This window comes from Hyperolius riggenbachi, chromosome 1 (genome assembly GCF_040937935.1).
Source record: "Hyperolius riggenbachi isolate aHypRig1 chromosome 1, aHypRig1.pri, whole genome shotgun sequence".
Taxonomy (NCBI): domain Eukaryota; kingdom Metazoa; phylum Chordata; class Amphibia; order Anura; family Hyperoliidae; genus Hyperolius; species Hyperolius riggenbachi.
The window spans coordinates 349,643,787-349,661,996 of NC_090646.1; the positions used below are offsets into that span (position 1 = coordinate 349,643,787).

Here is an 18,210-nt window from a genome sequence, read left to right on the forward strand (position 1 = left end):
CTTACTCTTCACTCAGAAGTGCAGTGGATTTTTTTTTTTACATGAGTACTCTTAAGTTGCTTCAGGTTCAACCCAATAGTGACAAGAGTCTTATGGGTCCTCTATGTCAATGGTGTTGTGTACAGACTAAATGTCAAGGCAGCAGACAACAATGTTCAAAGTTCAGGGAAGTCAGCAGGCAGATGTAGGCAGAGATCAGGCAGAAGGTCAGAGCAGGCAGCAGGGTGATGAGCAGCATCGAGGACAAGCTAAAGCCACAATCAGGAGCAGGAGATAATATCATAAAACCAGTGCTGCAGGAAACAAACTAGAACCATTGGTCAGACATTTACCAATTTCATCCAGAACACCCAGGGACAGAGCATCTGGCATGGAAAGAAGGGAATTTGCTTAGAGAAAAGAGACCAGGGCACTACAGTGTGCCTCCAGAAAGGCATAGCCAATTGGGAAAAGCGTTAATGAAATTACTGAATCCAACAGGTAGTACAAAACATCTGCAGAAATCCAGGGTGTTTGCTTGATCTCGTAGGCTATCAAGATACGCAGGTGTGTACTCCCATCTAGTTGCAAAGAAGCAAAGGTCTTATCACATATACTGTATTGCAGGCATAATTCCATGTGTTCCCTGCCTTGTTTTGCTCTCTCCATAACGCTGTGCTGTAGTTAGCCTCTGCAGACAAAACCTGTGCATATGCACTGTGTGCAGAGACATTGCTAGGTGGTGATATTGGAGGAAACTCAGTATACTGTAAGCTCCAGAATAGCTGTAGGTCATTATGGCTCTGCACTGCCATTAAGTCACTTTCTTGGTAATGTGGTAAAAATAAATTGCATCGAGACAGGATGACACAAATTGATGTAGGATTTGGACAAGAGCAGGTGGTAATGTTCAGAGAGGTAAACATTCCCATGGTCACATGCACATCCCAGGGGCATTGCTACAGAGGTTTAGACTTCATTATGAGTTACAGCTAGGAATGATTTACAAACATCCCATCATTTTCAAAGGAAGCTTGCCATGGTTTTCTCTATTTTAATAAGGTATTTTATTTAGAAATTTGATCAACTCCATCCAGGAGGTGAATGCTTAACAATACTGTATACCTATTAGTAACTATAGTTTTTAGAAGCGATATCTAAAAGAGTTTCATATGCAGAGGTAGGCAACATTTCTTTATAAATAATTGGACTGATTGTTGTACGGGCCTATCTGAAGTGGAACCAAGTTACAGTAAAAATGCACACTTACAATTCACAGGACCAAAAGTTGGGGAAGGTGTGGTTAGCACCGTCCATAAGTCAAGCAATAATGTTTCAGGCTTAACCTCTTGACGACCAGCTAACGCCGATTGGCGTAAACTGGTAGTCTGCGGGTTTCCATGGAAACGGCCGCTCGAGCGGCCTTTCCATGTCCGTTCACGGAGGATGTCTCCGTGAACAGCCGGAGAGCCGCCGATCGCGGCTCGCCGGCAAAATGTAAACAGGCGGGGAAGAAATCCCCGCTGTTTACATCCTAGGTTCTCAACATGTGGTACGTGTACCCCAGGGGGTACTTCTGATGGTTCCAGGGGGTACTCAGGCTTGATATACATAACCAAGAATAACAAATTTAGAGTTTTAGAAAAATATGAATCTTATTTAAACAAAGCCAAATTAGTATTTTAGCTAATTAAAAGTCATATTAAATGTTTGTATATTGTTTAGAACCAATTATCATGCACTACGATTCAAAATATATTTGTCAAGGGGTACTTGTGATAATGTTTACTATGCTAGGGGGTACTTGGTGAGTACAGGGTTTCAAAAGGGGTACATACCAATAAAATGTTGAGAAACACTGGTTTACATCCTACGGCGCTGCTGCGCAGCAGCGCCGTATGGCAGATCGGCTATCCCTGGCCTCTGATTGGCCGGGGATCGCCGGCATATGATAGGCTGAAGCCTATCCTTCAATGCGCAGGACGGATATCCGTCCTGCGCAGCTCAGAGGGGAAGGGAGAGGGAGGGAGAGGGACGGAGCGCCGAGAACGCTGCTGAGGGGGGCTTTGAAGAGCCCCCCCCCGCAAAGTGCAGCAAGCCGGCGGCGATCAGACCCCCCCAGCAGGACATCCCTCTAGTGGGGAAAAAAGGGGGGAAGTCTGATCGCCCTGGCATAATACTGATCTGTGCTGCGGGCTGGAGAGCCCACGCAGCACAGATCAGGCAAATCACCCCTGGTCGGCAAGTGGTTAACTAACACACTAATATATTGTTGTTTACTCAGTGCAAACAGCAGTGGTCATGTAGAAGCAAAGACTAACATGCAGGCCCCTTTCAATTGATGCCATGACAGTGGCAGTATATACCTTTACGAAATGTTCCAGCATAGCCCCAATATGTTGTGTTTTACTTCTGTGAGACCTCAGTTTTCTTTGGAATAAATGCAGCATATACAAATGCCAGGGGTCTATACCAAATTCCAATTAGTTTGAAGGAACACATAGTTGTATATTTGTATTAGACATTTTTTGTTTAGAAGTGAAGAGAAGGGCTCTATGCCATTTATTTTTGGTCTTTTTTTCTTGCAACAATCTGAAAATATTTGGAAAGCCTTCTGTTTGCTTCCAAAGTTATATTCTGGCATTTGCTGCACTAATGACTGAAGATCAGTTGCTGTACAGAACAGAAGTGGTACCCTAGGGTGAAATCCACAAGTCACGAAATGTACTGTGTAGACAGAACAAATTTTTGAAAGCAAATTTGACTTAGGGAAGTAGATCAGTCAGTCCAGCCGATTAAAAGGACACTAAAAGGTTGCTTTAAGATTTGATTTTACTTTCTGCCTGTCTGTCGAACAGGGGACAGCAATGAATAAAAATATTTTTGCAAAAAAAATAACACAGATCTTGAAAAAAAAAAATTGGAAAATGCAATCCTTCAATCAGAAACAATAGCAGATGGGAGACTTTGGAGACAAAATGCCTCTCAGATGAAGATCCTGGCCTTTAATGATGCTAAGTGGAAACTCTTCAGCATGCACAAAGGCATCGGCAATAAAAAATAATTCACGTCATTGTTCAACCATTTACAGATGCTGGAATGTTGAAAAAAATCTGTGGAAATATGTGACTTTACTGCTGAATAGGCTTAAGTTTACCTACAGCAACCCAACTGGATCTCTTGTTGTGAGAACTGTAGCACAAGTGACAACAGAGTTTTTCATATCTATTGTGTTGCTAGGTGATCAGTAGGTGCTAGAAATTATTCCAGATCTCTTACAGGGTCCATCATTTACACCAACTTTAGAACTGTGGCCCCAAACTAAAATCTGATGGCAAGGAGGCTAGGGCATCAATGGCTACCTAAGAAGAACTTGCTCGCCTGATCAGGGTCAGCAGTTAAAATGCAGCTGGGCAGAGAATCAGCAGAAAGTTGAATCAAAGGAATAATAGTGCCCGGTGATTCAGTCTCTCAGTGACTCAATGGACTGTACGTTCTTACTGTCTGTACATATAGTAATTGGATCATTTCCATCCTGTAACAGATGATACAATTTCTGCAGGGCAAGTTTCGCAACCAGAAACTTTCTCTTTCATCCAATTTCTTTCTTTCCAAAAGGTGTTGACCATGAAAAACCAATCCAGCCCCTTCTGTGGGCCCAGTAACCTTAACCTGCAGGTAGAAAAGGTCAAAGTGCAATAACAGAGGGGCTGACAAAACAATTTGTTTCTCAAAGGACATTACAGCTTTTGGTATCCACACATTTCAAAAGTACCTTGTTTTATAAGTGAGAGTAGCATACTTTTTAAAGGATATCTGACCCAAAGCAAACCTACCTAGGGTAAGGCACAGAAGTATGTTCATGCTGGATCCACATACTTCTGTGTGTTGTCCTTTCTTCTCCTTATTCCCCCAGTCCCCATAATCTCTCCTTGAAAATTTTGACTTTTGGCTTAAAGAGAATCTGTATTGTTAAAATCGCACAAAAGTAAACATACCAGTGCGTTAGGGGACATCTCCTATTACCCTCTGTCACAATTTTGCCGCTCAACGCCGCATTAAAAGTGGTTAAAAACAGTTTTTAAAAGTTTGTTTATAAACAAACAAAATGGCCACCAAAACAGGAAGTAGGTTGATGTACAGTATGTCCACACATAGAAAATACATCCATACACAAGCAGGCTGTATACACCCTTCCTTTTGAATCTCAAGAGATCATTTGTGTGTTTCTTGCCCCCTGCGGAATCTCATGCACTGAAGTTTCGGGCTGCTCTTTTCTTCCTGCAAACAGCTTTGCCCTTGTCTGTAATCCTCAGTATGTGAAAGCCCAGCCAGCTCAGAGGACGGTTTATCCAGCTTGTAAAAGATAAGAGAGAAGAGAAAATCTGCCATAATCTAAACAATACACAGGCAGTGTGCATAGAGGGGCCTGGAAGGGGGAGTTCATATCAGAACCACAACACTGAAGAACTTGGCAGCCTTCCAGACACAGGCTGACAAGTCTGACAAGGGAAAGATACATTGATTTATTACAGAGACTGTGATAGTAGAATTTACTGCAGTAAGCCAGAACACATTAGAATAGCTTTTGGAACTTGTAGGATGATAAAAAACAGGAAGAAATTTTTGTTACGGAGTCTCTTTAAGTTAATTTTTTTGACAGGAAGAGGTAGTCTTGTAACAGTGGTCTCTCCTATCACCTTATCATTCCCTCAATAGGATGGAATGTGGCAGGGAAGAGGAGGAGTCCACAACAGAACTGTAAAGGCAGAGTCATGGAAACCATGAACATCAGATCCATTAATAGCAGGCATAAGTAGTGGCCTCCTCAAAAGCACAAGTACAGTAGTATGTGATATTTTGTAATCTGCATGTGACTTTTAAAGTTGCCGGCAGCAACAAAGCTCAGAACAATTTTTTCTCAGAACAGATTACGGTATTTTTCAAAAATATACAGTAAAGACTTAATAAATGATTCTTTAATGTAGAGCTTCCCTGCTTTTGCGATAATGATCAGCGCTCGGAGACAAAGTAAGGGAGTAGGTTCAGCGAACAAATTATATTGCATTGCTCTGGAAAGTTTTAGTTAATCAACTTGTATAGGTTTTTTGGTAAGTGGAAAAGTAGGTTTAGAAGCTGGAACCAAGTAGGCATGCGGAGAGAGCAATCTTGTTTTCAGGTTCTCTCCTGGAAAAGATAATTCACCATGCTACACAACAACACTAAATCATCCAGAGAGGAGTAAAGATGTTACCCAGCAATAGCTCCATGTTCACACAGGACAGCTTAGACTTTACTTTTGCCTTCTGCAAGCATTGGTTGAGTTTGAGTGGATAGCTGCTGAAAATGAATGAACTATCAGGAAGCCAGATGAAGTGCCTGTTAACAGTTGTGAACAAGCTAATTGTCAAAGCAGAAAGCAGACATCATTGCCATGCGCCAAGCAAAAAGGTCAGGTCAGGTGGCAGACAAACATAGTTGAAGATCAGGCAGGGGGCAAGCAGATGAGCAGAATCAACGATTTGATAAAAACAGAGGTAGCGAAGAAGTAGCTTTTTGTTACAATATGTATATTACCCCACCATGTGTGCTCCTTTCAGCTGGTTATATGCCTGACTGAGCAGATTAACACTTTCTTTTTAATTAGTCATATTACCAGGGCAACAGGATCCTTTGCTTAAGCACTGAAGCAGTGCATTAAGCAAGGTACGTTGATCATCCAAACATTGGGGCGTATGCACTAAACTGCCTTAAGCAGTAAAGTCTTACACATCACGGATAGACCGTAACACATTGCATGTAATGCATTGCATTCCGTTCTACTTATCGTGCTTCCGCACGATATGCATGGTTATGCGGGTTTTTCTGCTTAATGCAATTTAGTGCATACACCACACTTAAACTTGCCAAAACAGCTTGACCCATTAAGGAGTGTTGTTCCATAGTCCAGTTGGGATGATTATGAGCCCATTGTAGGCACTTTAGATGGTGGATAGTGGTCAGCAGGGCAATTCCATGTGGTCTGTGGATACACCGAAATCTGTGATACATTTTGTAACATTATTTGTTCATGACATACAACAAATGAGGAAAAAAAATTGACCAATATCCCAGTAATTGGTAATCATCAAAAGCTAGAATTGCAAAAAGGGGCTATTTATGGTGAATAGCACTCTTTTTGCACTTCTAGCTTCTGGTGATTACTATCCTCTCATGGCCAACATTAAAGTGAACCTCCGGACTAAAATTCGACTAAGCAGCACTGAAAAGGCTTGGTGTTTCTTTAACAGTTTCATAGCATCAGAACTTTGTTTCTCCTATACAAGCCTCATTTTTAACTGCACAGAAGAAAACTGCCCGGGCTTTTTCCCCCTGATGCTGTGCAAAGCATGATGGGATTTCTGATGTTGTTGTTCTCGTTCTGCTGTTTTGGGGCAATTTTTTTTTTTTTTACATTTTGAATTTGAGATTTGAAGCCTAGCGTGTGCAGCTGGGAGGGGTGATCAGGACACAGGACAGTTGGAACTGTGTCTCCTGCTCCTTGTCACCTCCTTTCAACCAAAAAGATGGCTGCCCCCATGACAAAGATGGCATCCCCCATGAATCACAAACATTTGCCTGTTCTTTTAAAACAGGGTGGGTAAGAGACTATATTACCTATCTATTCTAATTAACATAACTAATGTAACATAACAGTATGTTTGTTTAGGCTGAAGTTCCCCTTTAAGTATTTCCAGCCACCAGTTGCCATTATGTGGATTTGGCCCAGATGGGCCATGCTTCATTCCAAACATGCATAACTGAGCCTTTAGTATCCATGACCCTGTCTTTGGTTTACCAGTTGTCCTTCTCTGAGCCTCCTTTGTACTATCCACTGCATAAAGACCTCATGGAGCATATATGTATTTAAGGTGCCAGGAAATTTGAGCGCAGGGTTAAGCCGAAAAGCAGCTCACCCTGCTCCTGCAAAAGTCCCAGCAGGCTTAATCCCTTTTCCCCCTCCAGGCCGCCATTGACTCAGAGGTAAGACCAAATTCGGTTATTGCTGGTAGCTGAATTACGCCGTTTGTATCATAATTTGGGCTCCATTTTTTGACAGCGCCCAAATGACTGACTGAGCGCCGTTATAGCCGTAATTCACATTACGGCCTATGGCGGCGCCATCACTGCCCAAATTTCCATCACTGCCCAAATTTCCTGCGCCTTTTCTGCCTGATTCGCTCATGGAAACTACCTTTTGGAGATGCTCTGACCCAGAGATGTAGCCATCACAGTTTGGCCTTTGTCAGGGCTCGTTCACACTAAGGGCATTTTTGCCCTTTTTTCAAGCGCAGGCGATTTTCAGAATCACCCTAAAAACGCTTGTGCAATGATTCTCTATGAGAGAGTTCACATCTGAGCGGTTTGTTTCCGCTCCGCTCAGAGGTGCCTGTACCATTTTTGAGGCGATTTTGCCTCAATGGAAGGTATAGGAAAAACGCTCACAAAATCGCTTTGTGCAGCGATTGTGTGAGCGTTTTTAAGAATAAATACATTGTATTTATTGTTTTCTGGGTCAAAGAGTTCACTTCCTGACGCATGGGAGTGAATTAAAAAAATCGCTCTGAAAAAGAGCTTAGAAAAGCACTTTTTTAAAAAAAGCAGCGCACAGTGGAGCGCCGGGAGGGGGGAAAATCGCTCTTAAAATCGCAAAACGCATGTGTTTGCGATTTCTATTTTAGATGTGAACAAGGTCTCAGGGACACTCAGATCCTTTTGCGTGCCAATTTCCTTGTCCTGCACATCAGCTTCAAGAGCTGACGGTTCACTTGCTGTCCCACCCACTGAGAGTTGAAATTTTAGCAAGTTAATCATCAATGTAATTCACTGCCCTTTAAATACCAGTTGTATAGTCTAGCCACCAAGAGTGACAGCATGCAACCACACAGACCCTGAGGGCAAAGGCAGAGGGTACAGGTGAAAACATAGGACTAGAACATCTGGTCCAGAAAGAAGATGATCACAGGTATTGCTGAAGTGGAGAGAGTAGAGGGGACTACCCTTGGTGGGTAAGTGGAGACGCTGGTGTGCCACATTACCGAATACTGGCTCATAAACAAAGGGACTTTTTTTTGCTGACAAATTAGTTTTTGTTTCCATGATGTCATGTTGGAAAAACATGAGCAGAACACGAAAAGATTTTTTGAGGACGGTAGATTCAGCATTTATAGGAGATATTTTTTTACTGTAGTGAACTTATTAGAGAAGTATAGTATATTGTATAATTACGGTTTCAAATGTGAGTTGAGAAAAAAGTCAGATCCTTGGTTCCCACTGTAGCAGACCCCAGTGGTGAAACTGAATGGCAACACATCCACTGTCTGTAAAAGGTATGCAGGTCAAGTATGTACATTGTGGAAATGCAATGGACAAACCCGGACACAGTAAAAACAGACGTGTGAATGAGCCAAGAGGGTTGATATGGAAGATCTGGGGTAAGGACCAGACTACATAGTCTTGCCCATCTCTCCTTCAGAGGACCTACTGATGCCCCTTGCACTGCTATAAAGCCCTGCCATCATATATAAATATTGCTACTATTCACATTAATGAGACAGTTAAAGGGTAAACTATTAGGCAGTGAGCACACATAGTAGAGTCATGCATGTTTTGCCATATATGCATACACGCATTGGCCATTGTGGTCAATGGACCGTCGTTTGCTCCAGCCTCACTGAAGAATGCAGGTACACATTTAGGTCCCTAGCTGCTATTTCCAGGAAACCTGTATTAGGCAGCAGAAGTTTTTTTCCAAGTACATTTGTGGGTATTATTGTATTCGTTATGCAAAATATGTTTATTTATTTTTTGTTACCCACAGATTATGTGCAACCTCTGTACTATTTCATTTTCAGGCTGTGCTTTTGTAAAGTTCTCATCTCACGCTGAAGCTCAGGCAGCGATACACGCCCTACATGGAAGTCAAACAATGCCAGTAAGTGTTGCATACCCCAGTCAGATGAAAGAAAATAACTGGTAACGTTTCAACTGCTTCAACAAAATATTGTTTTGACATAAGACATTCATATTTTAAGGTTTCACACAGACCACGGTATATAAAAGTTGCAAGAAAAAAACTCTTGAAAAATATACAGAATGTACCCCAAGACCCATCTCCAAGCATAAGGCTTCGTTCACATAATTTAACGGGGATGGCTGTGTGATCGGAACGCAACACGTACGATCGCATGCCATCTGCGCTATTATGCGCTGCTAATCCCATTCACTACAGTGAATGGGTCAGCACTGCGATTCCCGATAAATGAATGTAGCAGTGCGATAGCTATGATGGGAACGGTAGAAGGGCTGTCTATGCCTTTCTACCATTCTTACACGTCGCATACTATTCGCGCTGCCGAAATGCGCACAGCAGCGCGTATAGTCTGAACGAGGCCTAAATGTTCTTTTGTGCTTGTCTGGCCACTCATTAGCAGACATTTTTTTTTATCGGTCAGTTATCAGCTCTGCCAGATAAATCACTTTTTAAAGTGCCATTCATGAGCCACTTCCTCAAATTGCTGTAAGCTTCAGTCTTCTCAGAAAGTTTTGTCTATGCCCTGCCCCTTGCACTCTGAAGAGCCATGCCACAGACTTTCCAGGTAACTCCTTTGTCTGGGTTTCCCTAGGTCATGTGATTAGAGTTTGCAAAAATGCTTTATATCTGCAGAAGCCTCTTTTGACGCAAAAAGGTAACATCTGGGCACTGTGACTACTTACCTATCACATGGCATATTTAAAAATGTATCTGGTATTAAGCACTAAAGCAGAACTTCAGATCTGCAAGCAAAACTCTTCTCCTGTATACCAGGCATGTCAAACTGAAAGGAAACAGAGTACTGGGCTGAACTGAGAACACTGTAAGAGGAAAAATAGCTCTGCCAAAGCTGATAATGTGGTTGAAAGGATAATGTAGTATGTTGGGGAATAAATATTGATTTTACTATCCATTAAAAGTAACAACTAGTGTTGCATATTAAATTGGATCTTGGCACACAATTTGAGAAGATAGCCTTAACTTTAAGTAATATATAGAAAAGATTTTCCGACTTGATTTGTGTCCAGACCACTGGTGCTTTAATATCAGTGTAACAATCAAGAATGACTGGGTTGTGTCATCTGGAAAGGTAGAATACCTCATTTTTATAGTATTTATTATTTTCTATTATTTACCTCATCATTAATCAAGAATCAAGTAACAAGAAAGGACCCAGCATCACTACAACCACTCAAGACTTTCAGCTGGAAAGTGGAAAAATCATACTGGACTGGTTCACTGAGCATTCCATAGGAAAGTCTCTGAAGACATCACTCCATCACTAGATGTTTATGCATGGACTGTACTGCTACTGGTCAATTGCCTTAGGCACTGAGCTCCCATATGGATTATGTCATTAACTGGTGACCTGCCAAATATTTGTTTTTAAATAAAACTGTCAAGATTACTTTAGTGATTGGTAGCTCACCATTATTATTATTATCATTATTGACTGATAAAGCACCAACATATTATATTGCACTATACAGAGTAAGAAACAAACATGGGGTACATAATAATACAGACATTGGTATACACAAAATATAGACATTGGTACATAATACTGTATTGGTAAACATAGTAATTACAAATGTAATATGATGATCAAATTATATAGCAAATTCCAAGACCTAAAAGGGTGAGTGAAAAAAATATGTGTATACCTAGAGGCAGTTTGTTTTTAGGTTATACTTAGTAAAGAGCACAACATGGCCAGAGGTTGAAGGGAAATGGTCTAAGAGCATATGCTTTTCTAAAAAAAAATGAGTTTTCAGGGAGGGTTACATATTTCAAAGGTTGGAGAGTGATGAATGTAATTTGGAAGGGGATTCCAGAGGTGGGGTGAGGCTCATGAGAAATGTTGTATATGTGAAGAGGTGATTTTAGAGGAGGACAGAAAAAGGTTGTGTGCAGACCAAAGACTGGGGTTGGGTTGGTATCTGGAAACTAGTGAGGTGATGTAGTGGAGAGAGAGATTGTGGAGCGCTTTGTAGGTTAGAATTATTAGTTATAAGTGGATCCTCTGGTTCATTGGCAGCCAACAAAGAGCATGACATAAAGGAGTAGTAGAGATGGAGGGAGAAGATAGATGAATGTGGGGTGCCAGTCTGTTAGTTGGTAGTTCACAAAGTAGTATACTATAAAAGTCCAAACAAGATATTGTACTAACATTTTAGTAGTGTTCTGAGTGAAAAAAGGTTGGATGCAAGGTATGTTTTTGAGATGAACATTACAAAAACTGGTGCATGTAGATAGAAAAGAGTAGGGGACTAAGCACAGAGCCCTGAGGTAATCCCACATACAAAGGATGTGGAAAATAGATGTGATCTGAGTAAGAGACTGTGAAACACCTTTCAAAGAGATAGGATGATATCCATGAGAAAGCTCTTTACTGTATGTTTAGCAGTGCCGCTGAAATAGATTGAAATAGATTGGTGCGCTTATAAGTCTGGGATGATCAGCAGTGTTGGCAGTGAGAGGATGATATGTACAATATGTGAGTGGTAGCAATTTCTAATTTCTTTTTGTAGGTTTCTAATATTGTGCTTAACAGCTTTTTTACACTCTACTTCATTATTACTAGGGAGCCTCATCCAGCCTTGTGGTCAAATTTGCAGACACGGATAAAGAGAGAACACTTCGCCGGATGCAACAGATGGTCGGCCAGCTGGGAATCTTTACCCCATCATTAGCACTCCCCATAAGCCCATACAGCGCGTATGCACAAGCGGTAAGTGTATGTGTAAGAATGGCTAAGCAGTAGTGTTAAGAGCAGGTTATATATAAAACATACTCTTGTATTGCAAAATGTAATTTTCTGACAAAGCTTATAATTAATACATCATTTTGGAAGGCAGTGAAAGATGTCATGATCCTGTCATCGTATTGTAGGAGATCCTCTCATCCAACCGGACAGCAGCCATAGCAAGCTTTTCTCTGAGCCTGTGGACACCTGTATATTTGCAGAGGACGGGTGTTACTAGTGGGACTGAGTCCAAACCTACTTGAGTATTCTCACATTTACAAGAAAGGTTTCCTCATATGTAGACATTTATTCTGTGCACCCTAGGAAAATGTTTACTGTATTAACAAATATTTAACATAAGATGCAGACATAACTGCTTATCTTCTACACTACCAATGCCCAACCTCAGGGCCTCCAAAAATATCAGCAACAGCCATACATCTGCCAGGTTGTGTTCCAATAGACATGCTTCTTTGAGGATCCTATCATGTGTCAACTGTTGCCTAAGCCACATACATGTGCTAGATCGCTCTCAGTTGAATGCTTCCCCCAAGAATCTAGTGCGTGTATGGCGGCCAGTGACCTTTCCTGAAGTGCCGGATAATCTTGGCTAAGCTCAGGCTGAGGCCATTGTTCTTCTTAAAGTAAACCAGAGAAGTTAAAGTGTAAAGATTTGATACTTACCTGGGGCTTCCTCCAGCCCCATAAGCTCATCTAAATCCCACGCCATCCTCCCACGATCTGCCACTCATCCACGATCAGCCCTGGTAATAGGCTCAGTTGTATCAGTCTGGGTCTACTGCGCATGCACGGTAGGTCCATGCGCAGTAGACCCAGTGGTATGTTGTAACAGTGTCAACTTTGTTGTATGCTGGAATTTCAAAATACTCCTTTTAAAGTGTACCAGAGACGATCTAAAATAAATGTTTTATACATACCTGGGGCTTCCTCCAGCCCCATGCGCATGGATCGCTCTATATATCTGCCGGAGAGATACACAGAGAGTGCACTTGTCTTGCGCAGACTGACCACGACTGTTATGGGACCCGGTACCGGTGATACAGAAGGCTGAGGACGGTGGAGTGGGAACGATTAAAATTAAAAATAACTCAGTGCTTAAATATTTACAGAAAAAAGAGAGGGAAAAAAGAAAATAATTGCACAGTATTAAATGAACAAACAAAATGTAAGCAGAAAGTGGTGCTTAGTGTCTCTTGTGTGTAATACAGAATTTGGTGACCCCCTTAAAGGAGTCATCAGGCATATAGGAAGAAAATCTGCTTTACTCACCTGGGGCTTTCTCCAGCCCCTTGCAGCCTGTCACCTTTGCTCCCCGCCGCTGCACCGTTCTCGCCGCACGGTGCAGAGGACGAACGCGAGGACGCCCTTACTGCGCCTGTGTCAAGCGCCGCTGTCAATCACGACCGCGTTGTCTGCGGCTTACTGCTCAACGGTCCGGCGTGCGGGACAGCGGCGGGGAGCGGAGGTGACAGCGTGGGACAGTCGGCTGCAAGGGGCTGGAGAAAGTCCCAGGTAAGTAAAGCAGATTTTTTCCTATTTGCCTGATGACTCCTTTAAGCAACTCTGAAGCAACTCTTTGGAACAAAATGTTACAGTGGAAGCTGCTCCTCCTTGTGATTTTGGTTTTCCATGATGTAACTGTGTACCTGTTTGTTGTATGAACATTCGTTTTACTGGAGGTACACATTAGTGAGGCAGGGCAAAGTATGATGACTTAAAGGCAATTTTTTTGTTAAAAGTGTAATAATGAGGGTGTTTTCACACTATTCATATTGCTTTATTGCTTACCCTATAATTGTACAGTGGTAATAAGTTCACATGCTCTATTACTGTGTAACGCAATGCGCATAGTGTAATGCAGCTGAAGATTCCAAAACTGAATTACTTAATTGTTACCTCACCATTAAGTACATATGGATCTGGTGCAGTGAGTTTGGGCAATGGCTCCAAATAAGCAGAGTATTGATAAAGCTATTATGGATACCCTATTTTGGGCTTGAAACTGTGTTTTTGCCTGAGTTTTAGTGCATCTCCCTTAACTCTCCCATCATACCAATAGGCTCTTTCCTAACATCTAACTCCTCTCCAGGACATTAACCCTTTCACGGTGACTAGTCCTAACCTTCTAATCCTAACGACTAATGCTAACCTCCTTCTACCTGTCCTCTAACAGTAACTCTCTTAAAGCTACATGCACAATTTATAGTTTTCATTGCCAAAACAATTGTACCCAAGAGTCTCATCCATAAATGTAGAGTTTATACAAGTGAAGGGAAGGAGGGGGGTTGCTATACTGTCGGAACCTACCTCGTAACCTATACTGGTGCAACTATACTACCTATACTGGGACAACTATACTACCTATACTGGGGGCAGCTATACTAGCTACCTATACTTAGGCAAGTATACTACCTATACAGGGGGCAACTATCCTACCTATACTGAGGACAACTATACTAGCTACCTATACTGCCTATAATGGGCAACTATACTACCTATACAGGAGGCAACTATACTACCTATACTTGGGGCAACTATACTACCTATACTGGGGGCAACTATACTAGCTACCTATCCTCGGGCAACTATACTACCCTGGGTCAACTATACTGGCTACCTATACTGGGGGCAACCCTACTAGCTATCTATACTGGGGTAACTATACTTGCTGCCTATACTGGGGGCAACTATACTTGGCTACCCTATACAGGGAGCAATGATACCTGGCTACCTACCTATCCAAATCAGGGAAAGGGGGGTGGGGTCTTCACAAGTTTGCCTCAGGCAGCAAACAGTCTAGAACCGGCCCTGCCGCCAGTACCCATTGCCTGTCAGTAACAGTGTTATTGCACAGCCAAACCAAGAGCACAACAGCAATAAATTTGAGTGCCAGGTGATCAGACTTATTAAGAGAATGTGCCAAAGACACCTGCTTTAATTTCGTAACTGCAGCCTCTTATCTTTTTCACTAGGCCACCAGGCAAGGTCCAGAAACTGGACAGTCCAAGCAAACACCACCTCCCCTAAGGCACTGTAGGTTGTGTGACATAAGCAATAGATGCAGTGCTCCTCCCCTAGTAGAAGGGAGGGAGTCAGGAATGGGGGTGTAGAGCAGATAGGCAACAGCCACAGAACCATGAAACAAGGCATTATCTGATCTAATTATCTGATCATTTCTAGAAAACCAAATTGTGCCAATTATTGCCACATGGATTTTTATGGTTGTAGATGTTTGCTAGGCATACATATTACACCTTCACTGTGGATTCTGTAGGTGACTGTGAGATTGAGTCACTGGAGATTTGGAGACAAGCATTCTATTTTTTATTCTTTAGAACAGAATCCTTGGGGTTAGAAAGGGCTATACATAACTGGCAACTGAATATGAGCTATGAGATTGAGTCATAATTTGTATTCTAAAGAGCCATTGAGAAAGGAGGACTTACAGATGGAAGATGTACAGCTTTGACCTGGAGATAGGGAGCTGGAAATTAGAAGTGATAAATCTTGTGTTGTTGAAGGATGGGGCTTGTGATAACGTGAAATGGAATATGGATTGGTGATTGATGGAGCACAACTGGAAAAAATGAAGCAAGGGATGCAGATATATAGAGCTGGGGAGTGTAAAGAGAGTCCCCTATGAAACGGAAGACACTGAGCCGAGACTGGAGGAGAACTACATTAATACGTCATAGCTGTAAAGGAGAAATTCATTCTCGTCACTGCTTCCCCAGGGCAGATAAAGAGAAGCTATTGGCGAAAGAGTTAATTGTACTGTAGGATTGCTGGGAAAGGCTGCCCCCTTGTGATGGCAGAGCGCACAGCTCTAGGTAAACTGCACTGCCTGCTATAAGTTTTCCACCATTTTCCCTTTTTGTTCATATTTGTTTGTTGTACAGCAGAGGAAAAATGGTCAGGATAATATAAGGAACGTGTTACACTTGTGTAAAGCAAAGCAGAACAAAAAAAAATATCCCATACAGACACTAGAATAAGCTGTGCTCTAAGCATGCTACATGATGGTGGATGCTTTTTGTTTATAGTAAATACACACAAATGGGTCATTTTTGGTAGTAGTGAGAAGAAGAATTTGTGTAGATTCAACTTTTACAGTCTCCTTTTTAATGCTAGTGCTGTCAATTAACCCCTTTGTCTCTGTTTTCCTACTTTAGCTTATGCAGCAGCAGACAACAGTTCTGTCAACATCACATGGTAGCTACCTAAGCCCTGGCGTGGCGTTTCCCCCATGCCATATTCAGCAGATAGGAGCAGTCAATCTAAATGGACTGCCAGCCACACCCATCACACCAGCATCAGGTAAGTGTGGGCTAAAATGGATAGCAGTGTACTGTAACACGTTATGCATACGTATATATATATATATAAATATATATATATATATATATATACTGTATATGTATGAAACAGTGGATAGTTGTCACATACGGCTAGTAGATATATGATTGATTACATTTGCTGCATATGTGAAACCCATTTGATGTATTTTATCAAATTCTGCATACCTTTTCTGTCATTTAGACCTTTTTTTATCTTGTAATTACTGTATGTATAAATTTTTATACCATTTTAATAGAGGAAGCGATCAGGTTGCATAGCAACACTGGGAGGGGATGTTTTGCACTAGTGTTCAGATTTCCTTTGTATAAAGGAGGGTTTTAGTTGCCTAGCAACACTGGAAGCAGCCTAGTAATATCATGAGTTGTGTTGCTTAGTAACACTAGGAAGAGTTAAGTTGCATAGTGACATTGGCATTGACACCAGCATGTGTTACTTAGCAACTGTTAACAGCTGTTATTAGCTAAAGCTGTGCTCTCTATTAATGTATATAGTAAGATTATTTTTGATATATGCTCCACAGGACTACATTCTCCACCAGTCATTGGCACTGCTGCGGTGCCTGGCCTGGTTACACCATTAACCAACGGATTTCCAGGGCTTGTTCCATTTCCCAGCAGCCATCCTGCTTTGGACACAATCTACACTAATAGCATTGTGCCATATCCAGGTTAGTGGTAAAGGGACTGTGTGCTGATAAGTAAAATAAGGTAGCATTCACACTTGTCTGTTTTCATGCACTTTTTTGCATAGGAAAACTGAGAACCAATTTTAATTAATGGGCTAGTTCACACTTTAATGTGTTTTTCTCATGGAGAAAAAAACCTGATAGCAGTGCATTTTCTCTATCAATTACAATAGCTTCTGTGAAAAAAATGTGCACATTTTCCCACATGCAACCACATATGGGCCCATATGCAATTCATTTTGGCTTCGATTGCTCATTGTCTTTGCGATAACTTTTTCCAGTTCGTTAAATTACCAAATCCGAAGTTTATCGATTTCTAGTTGTATTCATCAAGGTTTTTCCGTATTTGGTGTAAGTTCAATAAAATATCGGTAACCATTCGGTAAAGTGTCGATATTTCCATTTTACAGTGGTAAATTAACACTAGGCCATAAGATTACCGTGGAATTGTGGGTAAAAAGGCAGTCCTTTTAACACCACGTAGCAACATTCTGAATAGGGCTTAACACCTGGACCAGGATTCTGGAAGTGGCTTGGGACAATCCCACAATTTTGCCAGCTACGGCTTGATAGGAGTCTTTTCTAAAAAAAAATTAGTGCAGCCAGCAATTTAGTTGATCCTGGCATTGCCTGTGTTCTCTTACAAGATGATTCAAGAGGAATGCAGATGTCCTATTATAGCAAATAAATCCATTATCTTGCAAATTGATATGGTTCTAGACCAGGGGTCTCAAACTCAATTTACCTGGGGGCCACAGGAGGCAAAGTCAGGATGAGGCTGGGCCGCATAAGGAATTTCACAATCGCGGCGCATCGCCGCCTCTGCCCGCCCCTCTCACTCTTCCTTCACAGAGAGGGGTGGGGAGAGACGGCGATCCGTGCGGCGATTGACGTCAGGAGGGGCAGAGCTGAAGCTGAAAGCTCTGCCCCTTCCAAGAAATGCCGGCGGATTGCCCCCCCCGGGCGATTTGGGGGCTCTGCAGCCCTCGTTTAGCGGCGGGAATGCGGCGGATTACTTGGGAGCACTGAAGCGAACTATAAGGAAGCTTTTGCCGGCAAGGGCCACAAAATATTGTATCGAGGGCCACAAATGGCCCGCGGGCCGCAAGTTTGAGACCCCTGTTCTAGACCTTATTCTTGTCCTTCTGCGCCTTTGAATCACTCTCAGCTGATACATAACCACTTCAAATGGCTCCATCTTCTCTGTCAGCAATGATCTGACAGGAATAACAACAGAGCAGTGAAGGAGATAACTATTCCTAAATTTAATGCTAAAGCACGCCCACTTTCAGTTTCATGAATTGCACTTTCTTCCGCTTTATCGTATCATTACCGAATGATTACCAA

The 18,210-nt window shown here is 42.0% G+C and overlaps 1 protein-coding gene across 2 annotated transcripts in view; it reads left to right on the forward strand.

Annotated features, from left to right (window-relative positions):
- The window catches only part of CELF5 (CUGBP Elav-like family member 5), a 203,937-nt gene that overhangs the window by 167,741 nt on the left and 17,986 nt on the right, over nucleotides 1–18,210 (forward strand). For both annotated transcript variants that reach the window (XM_068234091.1, XM_068234092.1), the window contains exons 5-8: nucleotides 8,874–8,953; nucleotides 11,637–11,783; nucleotides 15,992–16,136; nucleotides 16,699–16,845. In XM_068234091.1, coding sequence (XP_068090192.1) covers nucleotides 8,874–8,953; nucleotides 11,637–11,783; nucleotides 15,992–16,136; nucleotides 16,699–16,845 — 519 coding nt within the window. The remainder of the gene's footprint in view (nucleotides 1–8,873; nucleotides 8,954–11,636; nucleotides 11,784–15,991; nucleotides 16,137–16,698; nucleotides 16,846–18,210) is intronic.